The 15,050-nt window shown below is 33.4% G+C and overlaps 1 protein-coding gene across 5 annotated transcripts in view; it reads right to left on the bottom strand.

Annotated features, from left to right (window-relative positions):
- Positions 1 to 15,050, bottom strand: part of LOC118190192 (protein Obscurin-like) — a 735,887-nt gene that overhangs the window by 124,319 nt on the left and 596,518 nt on the right. For all 5 annotated transcript variants that reach the window (XM_085817109.1, XM_085817110.1, XM_085817106.1 and 2 more), the window contains 3 exons: positions 10,189 to 10,364; positions 3,114 to 3,225; positions 866 to 1,041 (listed from right to left, as the gene is read on the bottom strand). In XM_085817109.1, coding sequence (XP_085673235.1) covers positions 866 to 1,041; positions 3,114 to 3,225; positions 10,189 to 10,364 — 464 coding nt within the window. The remainder of the gene's footprint in view (positions 1 to 865; positions 1,042 to 3,113; positions 3,226 to 10,188; positions 10,365 to 15,050) is intronic.

Below are 15,050 nucleotides of genomic sequence, written 5' to 3'. Positions count from 1 at the left end.
AGTGTATGAACTGGGAATGCCTAAAATCCCTGAATGGTACTACAGAAACATTCATAAAACATAAAAAATAACTAATTAAAAATGAAATTTATATAAAAAAAGGGAAAGTAAATATAATGAAAATGTTAAAATCAATACAAATATAAGTGTTTCATATGACAGGCTCATCAAAGTACAAAGGATAGACTACAAACCCTGGGTAGTATATGATAGATAGCAAAAAATTCTCAGAAAAGAAATAATACCAAAAATTCACCAGTTTATAATTTAGTAGCAGTATACCCATTCCTCACACCTGGAGGGGGGAACTAGTTTCAAAAGAATATAAAACAAAAAGTGAATAGAACATAAACAGAGAGAAGCATCTGAACAAGCATTAATGACATATAAAAGCAAAAAAATCTAGCCAATATTCTTTCATTAATACTGAGATAAACTTATCCACTTGACACAGTACTGGGTGCACAGCATGTGTACAAAAATTGTCTTTTTGATTTTAATGACAACAAAACTGCAATACAGGCTTTGTTGATTAGCAAAATTTAAAAATATTTTATCATATAACACTAACAGAACATTTTGAGAATTCATATAAAATTTAAATGACTAATATAATTTCATGAATTTACCTTTGCCTAACATTTAAAAATTTTAATTCTGAGTAAACTGCAAAAATATGCCAAAAATACTTTTCACTTAAAAAGAGATCCCAATCAGCACACAAACACATAAACATTATTTTCCCAACATTTTATATTATTCTATATAACAGAGCGCAAGAAGTCAATCTTTCAAATAACAATTAAGAACTGATATTTTGGAAAATATTTTTCTCAGTTATAGAGGGGTAGAAAAGAATACTCACGTTCAATCACTACAGGAGCAGAACTTTTCACTTCACCCTGAGAATTCTGTGCAATAAATGTGTAATTTCCAGCATCTTCTGGTCTTGCATTTTTTATAATAAGAGCAACAGTTCCATCTGGTTCTTCAATACATTCTACACGATTAGTTGGCCTCAGTTCTTTACCATTCTTTAGCCTAGAAAATAATTTACTTTGAGATTCAAAACTGATTACTTTTAACCAATGACACATTTTCTATCCAGACAATGGTTAACACGTTGAATGTCATGGGGATCACTAGTGGCCAACTTGGCTACAGCATTGTGGGGGGCAGTGATGACTGGTGCCATGATCAATAGAAAAAATACATAATTATAGTAAATATCGATACTGATAAATTTTTAAATAATAACCATTGTTACTACAATGGTTTGAAAAATAATAAATCGTAAAAATTTAAATAATAAATTGCAAAAATGGCCTACAGCATCTCGGGGGGTCACTGGTGATCCCCCACCATGAAAAAGGGATTAAACACAATTATATAACTCACTTTATCTTCTGTAGATAATACACTGCCCTCCAAAAGTTAAGGGATAGCACATTTTTCAAAGCTCACCATTACAAAAATGTGAGTATCGTTTAAATTTACAGTTCATATGCATGAGAGTAATGAAGTTTAAGAAAATATGCGCAAAAATAATAACTACCATACTTATTTTATAGAAATGAATACTTATGTAGGAGTTGGAGAAAAAATGCAAAAATTGTAATTTTTGTTTTTGAGTGTTGATCTTCAGTTGTTATTATGACAATATCCAGCAGAATCTATCACTGTCCAGAGAAATCATTTGCCCGAATCACTGAGGTAGCGGACAATCGAATGGATGGAAATGGGGATATAGCAAGTTGACGCTGCTAGAAGTCTCAATGTCTCTTGTAGTGTGGTCTACCAACTATGGAATCAGTTTGAATCCGAGGAATCTGTGTCAAAGACCTGTTCCAGGCAGACCTACAGTTACAATACCTGTGGGAAACTGTTATTTAGCTCTTTCAGCATGAAGGAGAAGTAACATTACTGTGCCTCAGCTCATGGCAGATCATTTAGTGGCAACAGGAACAAGAATCTCAGCTACTACAGTGCACAGGCACCTACACAACACAGGTCTGTATGCAAGGTGACCAGCTGTTTGTGTCTCCTTTGACCCGAGGACAGAGAGGAGTTCATTTATGTTGGGCAAGAGAACACATCTCCTAGACCAGTCAACAATGGGCATCTGTTCTCTTCCCAGACAAGTCCAGGTTCACACCGGAGAGTGATTCAAGTCGTCAGCTGATCTGGATGGAACAACGTGCCAGATACAACCAATCCAACATTGTGGAAAGACACATTTATAAAGGTGGTGGAATAATGGTTTGGGCTGGGATCTCTTGGTGGTCACACTGACCTACATGTGATCCATGGAGGAACTTTGATCGATGTGAGCTATTGAGACGAGATCCTTGATCAATATGTCTTCCTGTATGCTGCTGCTAATGGTCCTGGATTTCTTCTGATTAACGACAATGTGCAATTGCACCAAGCTCGAGTTGCTGAAAAATAGCTTGAGGGTCACAGTATGGAGCAGACAGAATGGCCAGCTCAATTCCCAGACCTGAATTTGATAGAGTACCTTTGGGACTAACTTGGAAGACAGGTTGCTGCTTAAGTCCTCCTCCAAGGTCGTTAGATGAGCTTGAACTAGGATTACTGTGTCTGGTCATTGCTCCCCATTTCACTGATTGACAGCTTAATTGACAGCATGGAACATTGCTGCTTCCAATATATTGCAGCTAGGAGTGGACACATTCATATTAGGACCCCTTTTTGTAATGTTACCACCCCATTTTTCCTCAAAAAAGTGATATACTGTTTCTCCAAGATGGGATTTCTCTGCCAAGAGTGCAATTTGTTTTGTTGTAATTCATGCTTGTGTTGAACTTTAGAAAAATTCTATGTCACATTCATTAAAGAGCTGTTTAGTGAGCATGTCCTGTAAATTTCTTGTTTCTATGTTGCTTCATTCTCAAATTAGACACAAAAAACATCCTGTTCCTTAACTTTTGGAGGGCAGTGTATTTCAACATAATATACATCACATAATAAAAAAAAATTCCTGTTGGTAAACCATTTAAAATGTGCAAGGCAGTTAACATGTTAAAAACATATCAATGTAAGCATTAAAAAAATTAAAGCCCTTTCAAGCTTATGTATTTGAAGATCAATACCATTTGATTGTTGGCTTAGGTTGTCCAGTAGCTTTGACTTTCAGTTGGCCTGTTTCTCCATCTTTCAAAGTTAAAGGTTCCAATGAGGATATAATTTCTGGCTTCTTGACAGCTAGAAATAGTAAAATCACATAAACAGAAGCAAAACTACAAAAAGTATTTAAAAAAATAGAAAGCAATATAAAATGCCACATATATCTTTTATTTTTTATCTATTATCAATTTAATGTGCTTAAAGAGCTCTCCTAATAAGGATTTTGAACTCATTTAGTTTATAATAAATAATATGAATAATATTATGTTAAAACTAAATATTATGTTAATATTATGTTAAACCTCAGAAACAGAATGAAACTTAACTAGTCAATGCCATTTTATTAAAAAAAGTTGAATTATGAGATGCAACAAATTCTATTTTGAATTCGTCAAAGATGCTACAAAAGTTCATTTTATTAATAAAAGTTGAATTATGAAATGCAACAAATTCTATTTTGAATTCTTCAAAGATACTACAAAGGTTATAGGAACAATAAGTGTCTTAAGCTGCAAAGCTGATATATGCCAAAAGACAGTGAGCCAGGTTGGTTATTCATTCACATTCATTATTTAATTCATAATATGAATTCAAACCATAAAATAATTTCATTTAAAATAAAAACATAAAAAGTATTAATTCTTTAATATTTATATTATAGTTTTCCTTAGTTAAATACTTCCTAGCCCAAAAAAGTCATATTTTAATAATTTCTTGGATCACTTTATCATGAAATAAAGAATGCAATGTTATGAAATTATTTCAGAAACTTTATGCAGTCTACCAACAGCCCAAAAAAGTCATATTTTAATAATTTCTTGGATCACTTTATCATGAAATAAAGAATGCAATGTTATGAAATTATTTCAGCAACTTTATGCAGTCTACCAACAGCTGCATCAACAACTCTACAAAATTCTTGTTTGGATGCAAGAAAAGTTAAACCACTTAGATCCTTCTGTAGTATATCCTCAAACAGATTATGATCAGGATTTTGTTGAGGCCAATCTATGTGCACAAACGATGTCCAGTGCCACTCAAATAAAGTTTTCATGATTTTAGCTCAGTCTTGACATTTTTCACCTTATAATACACCTTCAAAGAAGAAAATATCCATTGATGGAACAGAATGATCCATCATTACTCAGCTCAAATATTCAACTGAATTTCACTGCACAGTGTTGCTGACAAGAGCAGTATATAATTTTGTCTCACGGGTTTTACCCAAATTCTGATAGTTATAGAAGATTTTAAAGTAAATAAATGTGTAAAGACAGAGTCATATTCCTAAAAATGACCCAGAAAACTGAAGTTAAAGTTTAAAATTGCATTCATGCTATTTAATTTCTTCTTTTACCAGCAAACAAATAGTAGCCTTAAAAGTATCACATGATTAACCACTATAATATTTTTTTGCATTGCAACTCAGATATCAAATCATTAATTGATTCAATGGTTGCAATTTGGAGAAGTACTTGGGGGGAGGGAAGAAGAAAAAAGCAATTTTTGCATATTTAAATTTTGTTAGAGATTTGGAATGTAAGCAAGAAAATTATCAATAACTAGAACAGTTTTATGGTTCTGTGCCACATTTTTTTTTTGAAAACTTCATATTGAAATCATAATCAATTTCCAAGGATTTAATTCTTCTTTAACATCTTACGATTTTGAGTCTTTCCAACAATATTTATTTCTTTTTAAAGTTTTTGCCATATTTGTCCATACTGCAACAGTAACTCTTAGTTGTGTTTATCTTCTAAGAATTTGTGTTTATCTTCTAAGAATATCTAAGAATTTGTCATTACCGAATGTTAATGTTTTTTTGTACTGAACGTCAGAAAAAATAAACCAGTTATAGAAGGAACTTTATTATCTATCCCTTTTCTTAAAAAACTAAAATTCTAATTTGAAAATATATGCTCCATTACCTGAAACTAAATACTGATGTTATAAAATCTCTTAAAAACAAAAGGACAGTGAATGGACAACATAAAAGAGCACAGTATTTGTCAAATAGATTCTTCTTCTTGTTTTCAAAATTTCACTTTCTTTGCCAAATTGACAGTTATAATGAAATAAAGTTCCTATAGCATATATGCAAAGGTCCTAAATAGCTACATAAATACAGAGCCAGAACAAGAATAAGACAAGTGCCGTAATTGCTTCAGATGAACAACTAGAAGGGGTGGCAAATTAGCTACAAGAAATAAAAAAAAAATAATTAAAAAATATCATGAATGTCAATTCTCAACTCTAAAACACATCAAGAAGCACTGTTTAACTAACATAGTAAAATTGATTTTCATTTGCAATAATGAGCTTCACATACTAAAACTGCCACAGAAATATCATATTGCTAACATCTGTAATTTTCCTCTGTTTCTTTTTAATCTGAAATGTAGTTTTCGGCACTTTGGATTGGAATGTAAAGTGAAAAGGTGAGACAAACTTTATAATTTTTTAGCTCTTTTGTTATTTATAATAAAACAATAAATTGGCTCTGTCAATGGTTGAGGGTTTAAGATCATGTAATACTGGTAGTTTCATAATACACTCAATATTGATAGTTTGGTAGTTAGTTATACTGGTAGTTTTCAGCACTAAAGCTGCAGAGGACACAGTGAGCCTTAAACTGCTACCAAAAGCAAGAAATACAAAATTCTGTATGCAGAAAACAAACAATTTGAATACTTCAATTTGTGCACATCTTTTCTAAGAATAAGCATGTATCTATCTTCGACTCACTGAAGACTTTTATTCATAATTGTACCAAATTTGATTAGAAATTTTATAATTTTTTTAATTACTTTATGTAAAACTGAAGTACTTTCCCCTCCTTGAATTAGAAAATTTTGAAAAATTAGCACTGAATAAAGCAAAGAACCATTCTATTACCTGCAACCAAATTTTTTTTTTTTTTTCTTTCTAAAATTTCTCCTAGTAAATCCTTTTTTGATCAGCATTTTTATTTTTATAATTTAATTTTATAATTATTTCAGTTAACAGTAATTTTTAATGTATCTTTGACCTTTTCCTGTATGGCAAAATAGAAGAAACATTATTCCAATCTCTCAAAGTCAACATAACCAAAATGAAGAATCCGTGAAATTTGAGTATGAAAATTACAAATGCTGCAGTATCTTATGGTTATATAATTTTTGAGAGTAATAAGTCATTGAAAACATCTGATAATTATTACTTTAGGAATAACAAAATTCAGAATGCCAGCAGGAGAATACCTAGCTTCAAAAATGAATAATATTCATATGATCTATATTTCTCTCCTTCAACATTTTAATCTAAATTTTATTACCTATAAAATTTCCTCTGATTCATTTATTAAAACTTTAGATGAATTATCCAATCAATTACCTTAAATATTTTTTTGTACATGACTACAGTCTTCTTGGTAAAGATATTTTAAAAATGGTCCATCATATTTTCACAATGCTTTCTATCCTCCACCGGGTGTTTGTGACATTGATACCCCTTTTTTTTAACCATTTTCTATATCCAGTAAATAAGATATCAGTTAAACACTATATATTGATAAATTTTTCAAAAAAAAAGTAATAAAAAGACTACAAAAGAAATATTTTTAGGCCACACACCATTTTTAATAATGCACTACATGTAAGCAGCACAATACAGCAAAAGAAATGGACATAATTAATAACGGAATCTAATCGAAATTACAAATAAAAATTGAGCCAATAGCCACAGATTTATGTGACTACTCATACTGAAACATTAAGGTCAAATTATCACCATTTTATGGATTTGTAGAAACATGCCTAATCAAAAGAGTACACCATTTTAAACTGTTTAATAGTTATAACTGTGTTTTACATTTTTCAACATCTCAAAAAAAAAAAAAAAAAGAAGAAGAAGAAGAAGAAGAGAGAGAGAGAACTGAAATATTCTAACATAACACTCAATAGCTTTTTAAAATGAGTAATAAGGATGTACATTCAGATTAGAATAATGATGAGAATACTGAGACAGATCTAGTAAAACTATCTGAGCAGATTGGATTAATTATGTAAGCAGTGAATGATCTCCATTAAATGTAAAAGAGATTTCTGAATGTCATACCAGTTTGCCAAAGAAATGTCAAACATATGTCACTTCCTGCTTGTAGTTTCTTCAATGGAATCAATAAGTTCAGATACCAATCAATAATCATTAAGAATAATTTATTGGAAATACCAAAGAAAAAGACTGAGGTGGGTGAGAAAAAAGAAAAAACAAAAATTATATCTATTTGCAAATCAAAATAATTTTCATATTCAAATGAGTTTAGTCAGCTATTCTATGGGACATCAAAATTACACCATCGATTTTACAGCCATAGTACTGCAGCATTAACTTGCAGCTGCACCCCAGTTTTGAAGAACACCCCAGGAGGCAGTCCAATGGTCTTTCACCTCTCTTTCTCTGTCACCAACCACACAAGAGGACTTTAGGCTTGTAGTGTATTTTGGTTGTCCCCTTGCCACATAGACACTATACATTAAAAACATCTTGCCCTCTCTGGGATTCAAACCCGGGTTCATCAGTATGGCAGTCAGCATCACTAACTACTGTACCATCTGGAAGGCTAAGACTGTGTGCAAGAAATCTGAAAATATCGCTTTTTAAATAATTATGCACTTTTTCCTATTCCAATAGCTAAATTTTGAATACTTTATTTCCAATATTATTATTTTGAAATGTATTTTGCATAAAATAAGCCTAAAAATTTAAGTTTTAAATATGTATCCTTATTTTAACCAAGTCACTGAATCAATAAAGAATGAATCAAAGAAACATATGATTGAAAATCACAGCTAATCTCTCTCTCGTAAAAATGGCAAAAAATTAATGTGGGTTGCAAAGTAAATCTTTGAGATGATCATTTTTGACAGCTTATGAACTTTCACATAACTCTTTTAGAATAACATAAATTTTATTCATGTAATCCATCAATAAATGTATATATTTAGGCTCATCTTCTAAATTCATTTATTTCATAGCTTACTACTATTTCTGCATATAATGTACTATGATAAATTGTTTCTACCATGGAATAAGTGCATACTTTTAAAAGCAAAATAACAAGAAAGCTTTTTTCAAAAGCAAGCATAACTGATTTTAGAATAATCAATGCAACGTCCCCCCCCCCCACAAATTCAGTTAAGCTGTTTTTATAGTAATTAAATTAATTTTACTATTTTGTAGTTCCAGTATGACTACACAGAACTTATTTTAGTGCAAATGGAATTAAATAACATTCCACTCCATCTTTCTGCAAAATAAATTAAACAATATTTTGCTAGTTTATTGCATAAAAAGGATTTGCGAATCTAGTTTTTGCTCATTATGACTATTCTTGGTGTTGCTAAGCACAGATAATCACAAAAATATAATAAAAGTAATTTTAAAACCTTTAACTCAGTTGTGTAAAAGGAGTAATAAGTAGAATTAAGAATATTATTTACTACTGTTACTGAGATTAAAAATTTCATAGTTTTCCAGAAGAAAAAAATAATTATTCACCTATATGGCTTGCAAATAGGAATTTATTTAATGCACTATTTTTAAATATATATTTTTTATTTTAGGATTAAATTGAAACTTACAAACAAAATAAAATATTGAAATATAACAGAAGATTAATAAGAATAATGACTCTTGGACAATTCTTTTGAACATTCTCAGAAATCCACTTCTTGCACTTATCTCTTATGCACTTTCATTCTCTGTCACCAACCGGTATAGTGGTTAGCGTCACTGACTGCTGTGCTGAAAGGCCTGGGTTCGAATCTCGGAGAAGGCATGGATGGATGTTTGTAAATGCATAGTGTCAGAGCAGCATGGCAACACTCTAAATATGCGGCGAGCCAAAAGTCCTCTATTGTGGTTTGGTGGATGGGGAGAGGGGTGGCAGACCCTTGGACCCGTCCCCCCGGGGTGCTGTCCATCAAAGTTGGGGACAGAACTGAGCTAAATCACACTGTTCCCTGAATGGTGCTCAAGGCTGTTGCCAACGACATATGTAATCTAGCACTTCTTGCAACAATTTCATGGGATTTGCCTGACTATGTCAGACAAATGAGCATAAGCAAGAACAACAACAATACTTTCATTCTCCTGAAAATTTTTAGATTTCTCTTCAGTCTAATTTATCTTTTGAGTTTGTGCCAGCATTTCATACTTAACATAACGTTTGTTTTTGAGTAGTTAATGTAGCTCAATATTTGCATTCTGGGGGTAAATGATACACTTTTATTTCATTATCATGATCCAAAAAATGTTTTCATAAAATTATGTCAGTTCTTTGCGATTTGCCGTAAGAATCTTCTTATTATTTATGCTGTTCATCATAATTTCTTCCCCTTTTTTATGTATTTTGATTGATTTACAGCAACTGTAAATTTTAGAAAGCTTATGATAATGAATTCATAAGTACATGCTAATATATGGAAGGAAAAAAATGGGACATGATAAATATGTAAAGAGTACTTTACACTAAGGTTTATATAGCATTGATGCGCTTATACTGCAATTAATTTGTTATGAATTAAGATGCTCCCCTTCACTACGAAATTTATGATGCACCTCAATTATTACTTTTGCAGATATTTTTAACTGTAGCAATAGACAGTGCTAGCTGACAGTTTCATGTCTTGGGCATAAAGATTTGCTAAAGCATTCATCAAGATTCATCAAGTCAGGTATCTCATATTTCTAACATTTTGTAATAGTGTTTAAATTAAAACTTTTCTAAAATACATGTTACACAAGAAGAATCTGGTCTTTAAAATTGAGCAAAACTCCCAAACTCATCTAAATAATTCACATTACGTTTAGAAAAAAAAAAAAAAAAAAAAACATTTTTTTTTTTTTTTTTTTTAACATTTAAATTTCACATTGCATATTTGGAACTTCATTTTACATACAGCCATTTATATTCTTAAATTTTATTCTTATATTTCAACACAGTATTCATGAGATTTAAACAATTGTTTCTCATATTTCAATAATAAAATTTATATTCACCTTGAATTTGAACTAAAGCTGCACTTCTTGCTTTTCCCTCAGCATTTGAAGCAATGACAGTATATTTTCCTGCATCATTCTGATTGACCTTGTCAATCATAAGAGCAATTCTACCATCTGATTCTTCAATAATTTTAATATGATCACTTGCTGATATATCTTCTCCATCTTTCTGCCTAAAAAAAATTAATTTTTTAATAAATCTAAACATTAAGAATTAAAATCTAAAAAAAGACCAATCACAAGAAAAATTTAAAAACAAGAGTTACAATGAAAAATCAATTTATGTAAAGAGGTATGTGTTAGTTTTGCCACATTATATTTGCTGCCAATCAGCAATCAATAGCCAAGTTTGACTGCATTTACTGCCAAATGATAAATCAAACTCAAAACCATAACCAAAATTAACTAATAAGAATGTGAAATTGTTTAATGTTTTTCATTCATAAGAAATATCCTCGCCACAGTTTAAAATAGCGACAGTTTTCAATTTACCGTCACGTGAGAATGGAGTTATAGAATAATATAAAAACCATTACAATGTATGTATTTAACACCATATTAGCTGCTATTGTCAATTTATGGTATCTAGAAAATATATTTTAACTTCTATTTAAGTAGGAATTATATAGGCCTGTAACCATGCTCTACACTTGATTACAGGAGCTGCGAGTCCACACCTATCAATGTGATGTAATTGTTGACAGGAAATAAACCCTTTTGGGATATTATGAAAATGAGGGCCTTGGTTCTCTATGAAAAGCTTCTGTGAATGGAGGATCTCTACTGGAGGGACTACGTAGTCAAGTCTAGGAAATTAAAAACCAAATATGGATTTATTCAAAAAGTCTTGGGAATGAAGAAAGAGCTTGTGATTTCAGGTAATATACAACTTCTCCTGACAACCGGAAGCCATTTGGAGATGATTAATGTCAAACAAAGGCTAGACCTAGAGGAAACCATTCACAGAAAGAGAGATGTTGCACCGAGCATCTTGAAATGGCTTGCTTTGGAGACCATTGAGGTTAGATATCTCCCTACTCAGTGGCTGCACATTTTTACTCAGTTTGACTGTCCTTTAAAGATTAGGTTTAAAGGTTGTGTTGTAAGGATCTTAAGTTTTACTAACGTTTATTTTATTTTAAATCTTTACTATCACTTCTTATTTTCTACTTCCGGCCAGAATTATAAGCGTGAAGGAGTTTATGCAAAGTTGTCTGGCGAACGCCAAGTATTTAAGTGTGGCCTTTTTGCCAAGCAGGAGAGAGGAAGCCGTGAGTTCGAAGCAGGCCGCTTACCTTAGAAGTTACGCAGTTGCTACTTTGCCTTCCAGGCCAGAGGTTTTAATCCTCTTGATAAATTAAACGTATTGTAGTGTTCACAGTCTCTGTGCTACATACGCTTTCTGTTATTATAAGGCCAATCTTATTCTAAAGTTAAATTAGAGTTTAGTTTTATTTTGATATCTTTTAAGTTAGACCCCGAGTGGAGGGTCATTGTATTCCGAAGTACGGAAGTCATTGTATATAAAGAAAAAAATAAAGGGTTTTGTATACCCTTCGTCTGTATCCTGTCTACTTACTACAATTAGTGAACATAGCTTTAGTAAGCTCTCTGTTCTAGTCAGGTCATTGTATGTTTCCGAAGAAGGTTAGAAGAAACATTGAACCTGATAGTGGCGCCCGACGAAGAATAACCATGGCCGAGTTTCAAGAAGAACCTGTGCTGCCTGCAGAAACAGCTCAGAATCCAGAAATGCCAGCTGCCGCCCTGGAAGGATTTGGGTATATTGTCCAGACCATGCGCGCTTCGATGAAACCAGAAGCAACGTTTAATGGAAACTCACAGGTAACCAGTTTTTTGGAAAAATTGGATGACCACTTCATGCTCTACCCCGTGCACGAGTTTCAAAAAGTTACCTTAGCTACCAGCGCTTTGAGGGGCCAAGCGCTTAACTGGTTCAAATGTATCGGCAGAAGTCTCTTGGGTCAAGCAGGAAGTCCCACCTATACCTACGAAAATTTCAAGACTGCCCTACTAAAAGCCTTCCCTGTTGTAAGGGATCGTGCGAAATTAGAAACAGAACTTTTCAGTATATATCAACAAAGAATGGAAAACATGTCGAGTTTTATTTTAAGAAAAATTCACGTTTTCAAGCTCTTGTATGGAAACCGTCTGGATCCTGAAATAATTCAAGTGATTTTGCCGAGGTTACTACCCCAAGTGCAAGACTTTATTGAATTGAGAAATCCGACTACACTGGAAAAATTATTTGAGCTAGCAATCCAGTTTGAAAGTAGAAGAACGGCGGACGTCGAAAGAAGACGCCAATATCAACAGCGAAACCAATTTGGTACGCCAAGACTACAGCAAACTCAAGCACATGGCTACGGAGAAAAAGCGAATCAGTGGGCAAGGTAACCCGAGCATTCAAAAACAGCCGGCGAACGTCGACAGTTCAATAGCAACCCAGGAAAAAAGTCTCAACGCCAGTGGAAAAAGAAGAAAAGCACGGAAATGAAAAGTAATTTAAACTAAAACGGATTTCTGCTGACGGGAGGGTGCGGAAATCCGAAGGCCAAGAAAACCCCTCTTCCTTCAAGTTAAATACAGTAATGGTGAAAAATTTGACTCTTCCGAAGATTGAAGTCTTGGTGAATAATATCCCAGCCACCGCACTCCTGGATACAGGCGCGCAGTGTTCCTGTGTGGCAGAAGAATTTTTTAGAAAGTATTTTCGCAAATACCGCATATATAATGCGGATAATACAACAGTATTAGCGGCGCAAGGAGAACAATGTAAGTGCGTAGGTAAAGTACCTTTGTACATCCGTATCAAGGACGAACAAGTAAAGGTGATGTTTTTTATAGTAAAGAATTTGCAAGCACACTTAATACTAGGAATAGACTTTCTTTCAGACGCACAAGCTACACTGGATTTTAATGAAGCGTCTCTTAAGCTGACGATGAAACCAGTGCGTGTAGAAAAGGTTGAACCGCCAAGGTTAAATTTCGACCACCTGCCTAATGACGAGCAAGATAGAATCCGACAAGTGGTAAGTGAATTTGCTTCCTTATTTAGTGATATTCCAGGATTTACCCAGGTTACTAACCATAGTATTGACACCGGAGATGCATTGCCGGTTCGTCAAAAACCATACCGGTATGATAAGAATAAGGAAAAAATTATAGAATGGCATATTACCGATATGCTACGTAAAAAGATCGTAACGCCTATCTCAAGTAGTTATGCTAGTCCAGTGGTTTTATGTAAGAAAAATAATGATTATCCTTTGGAGCATCCAAAAAGGTGGAGATTCGCTATTGATTACCGTAAATTAAATTCCATAACGAAATATCCGGTATATCCGTTACCGATTATAGAAGAAATTTTAAGGAACATAAAATCAACCAAATTTATGACAACTTTAGACTTAACGAATGGTTATTTTCAAATAGGGATCAGGCCTGAGGACGTGCCTAAGACTGCTTTTATAACCAAGTCTGGCACTTATGCATTTTTGCGAATGCCGTTTGGCCTTTCAGGCGCCCCAGCAACATTTCAGCGATGCATGGACATTGTGTTAAGACCTGTTCTCGGAAAGTCCACATTTATCTATTTAGACGATATCATTATTACTAGTGATAATCTAGACCAACATGTACAGGATTTAAGACAGGTGTTTTCTTTATTAAATGAGGCCGGTCTAAAAGTTAATGTCGAAAAATGCAAATTTGCAGCCCCTGAATTAAAATATTTAGGTTACAAAATATCGCAAAAAGGGATCGAGACAGATGAATCAAAAATAATCGCTGTACAAAAGTATCCGACTCCAAACACGGCAAAGAAGCTCTCTTCTTTTCTAGGACTTTGTTCATATTATAGGTCCTTTATAAAAGATTTTGCGGCTATCGCTGAGCCATTGTTAAAATTAAAAAGGAAAAAGGCAAGATTCTCGTGGACGGCCGAAGCCAATAGTGCTTTCGAAAAATTAAAACAAGCATTAACGCAAGCCCCTGTGTTGAAATTTCCTGAAAAGGATGAAAATTTAGAAATTTCAGCGGATGCTTCGGATTATGCGGTAGGAGCGGTACTTTCGCAAAATCAGCAGCCAGTGGCATTTTTTAGCCGAACTTTAAATCAAACACAAAGAAACTATTCCGCGACCGAGAGAGAGGCACTTGCAGTTCTGTTAGCAGTGCAAAAGTTCCGAGTCTATTTTGGAAAGGCACCGATAACAGTATATTCTGATCATGCGGCGGTAACTAGATTGTACTCTGGAAAAAATTTATCCCCAAGGTTAATAAGATGGGCACTCAAGCTGCAAGAATATAATCTGGTAATCAAGCATACCCCCGGAAAGGAAAATATTGTAGCAGATGCCCTGTCACGAATTAAATTAGACGAACAGGGTAATACCGTAAAAGTTGCAATGCTGACAGCGTGTACAATAAATTCCCGAGAAACTGTAATAACCGAACTGGGTAAGGATCCTGAGTTTGGAAGTATTTATGAGTATTTGAAGGATCCTGAAAATTTTAGCCACCAAGATATTGTGGCGATAAGAAATAGGGCGGCCCATTACGAACTAATAGATGGTCTATTATTTTATACAAAAACTACGAATTCCAACAACGAATTTCGACCTGTTATCCCAGCTAGTCTTAGATTAAATATCCTGCAAGAGCTCCATGACAGCCCTTTAGCTTCTCATGCTGGTATTCGAAAAACTACTCAACGCGTACGCGAGGCAGTCTACTTTCCTGAACTGCAAAAGTTAACAAAGGCGTATGTCCAGTCCGGCCCAACATGTCAAGCCGTTAATTATATTAATTTCCGCCCGGCCGGGTTTCTAAATAGT

The sequence above is a fragment of the Stegodyphus dumicola genome, chromosome 5 (assembly GCF_044657685.1).
Source record: "Stegodyphus dumicola isolate Sdum_Otavi_A_Nest chromosome 5, ASM4465768v1".
Classification (NCBI taxonomy): domain Eukaryota; kingdom Metazoa; phylum Arthropoda; class Arachnida; order Araneae; family Eresidae; genus Stegodyphus; species Stegodyphus dumicola.
The sequence above is the reverse complement of the archived record's forward strand: the minus strand, read 5'-3'. Positions and strand labels throughout refer to the sequence as shown.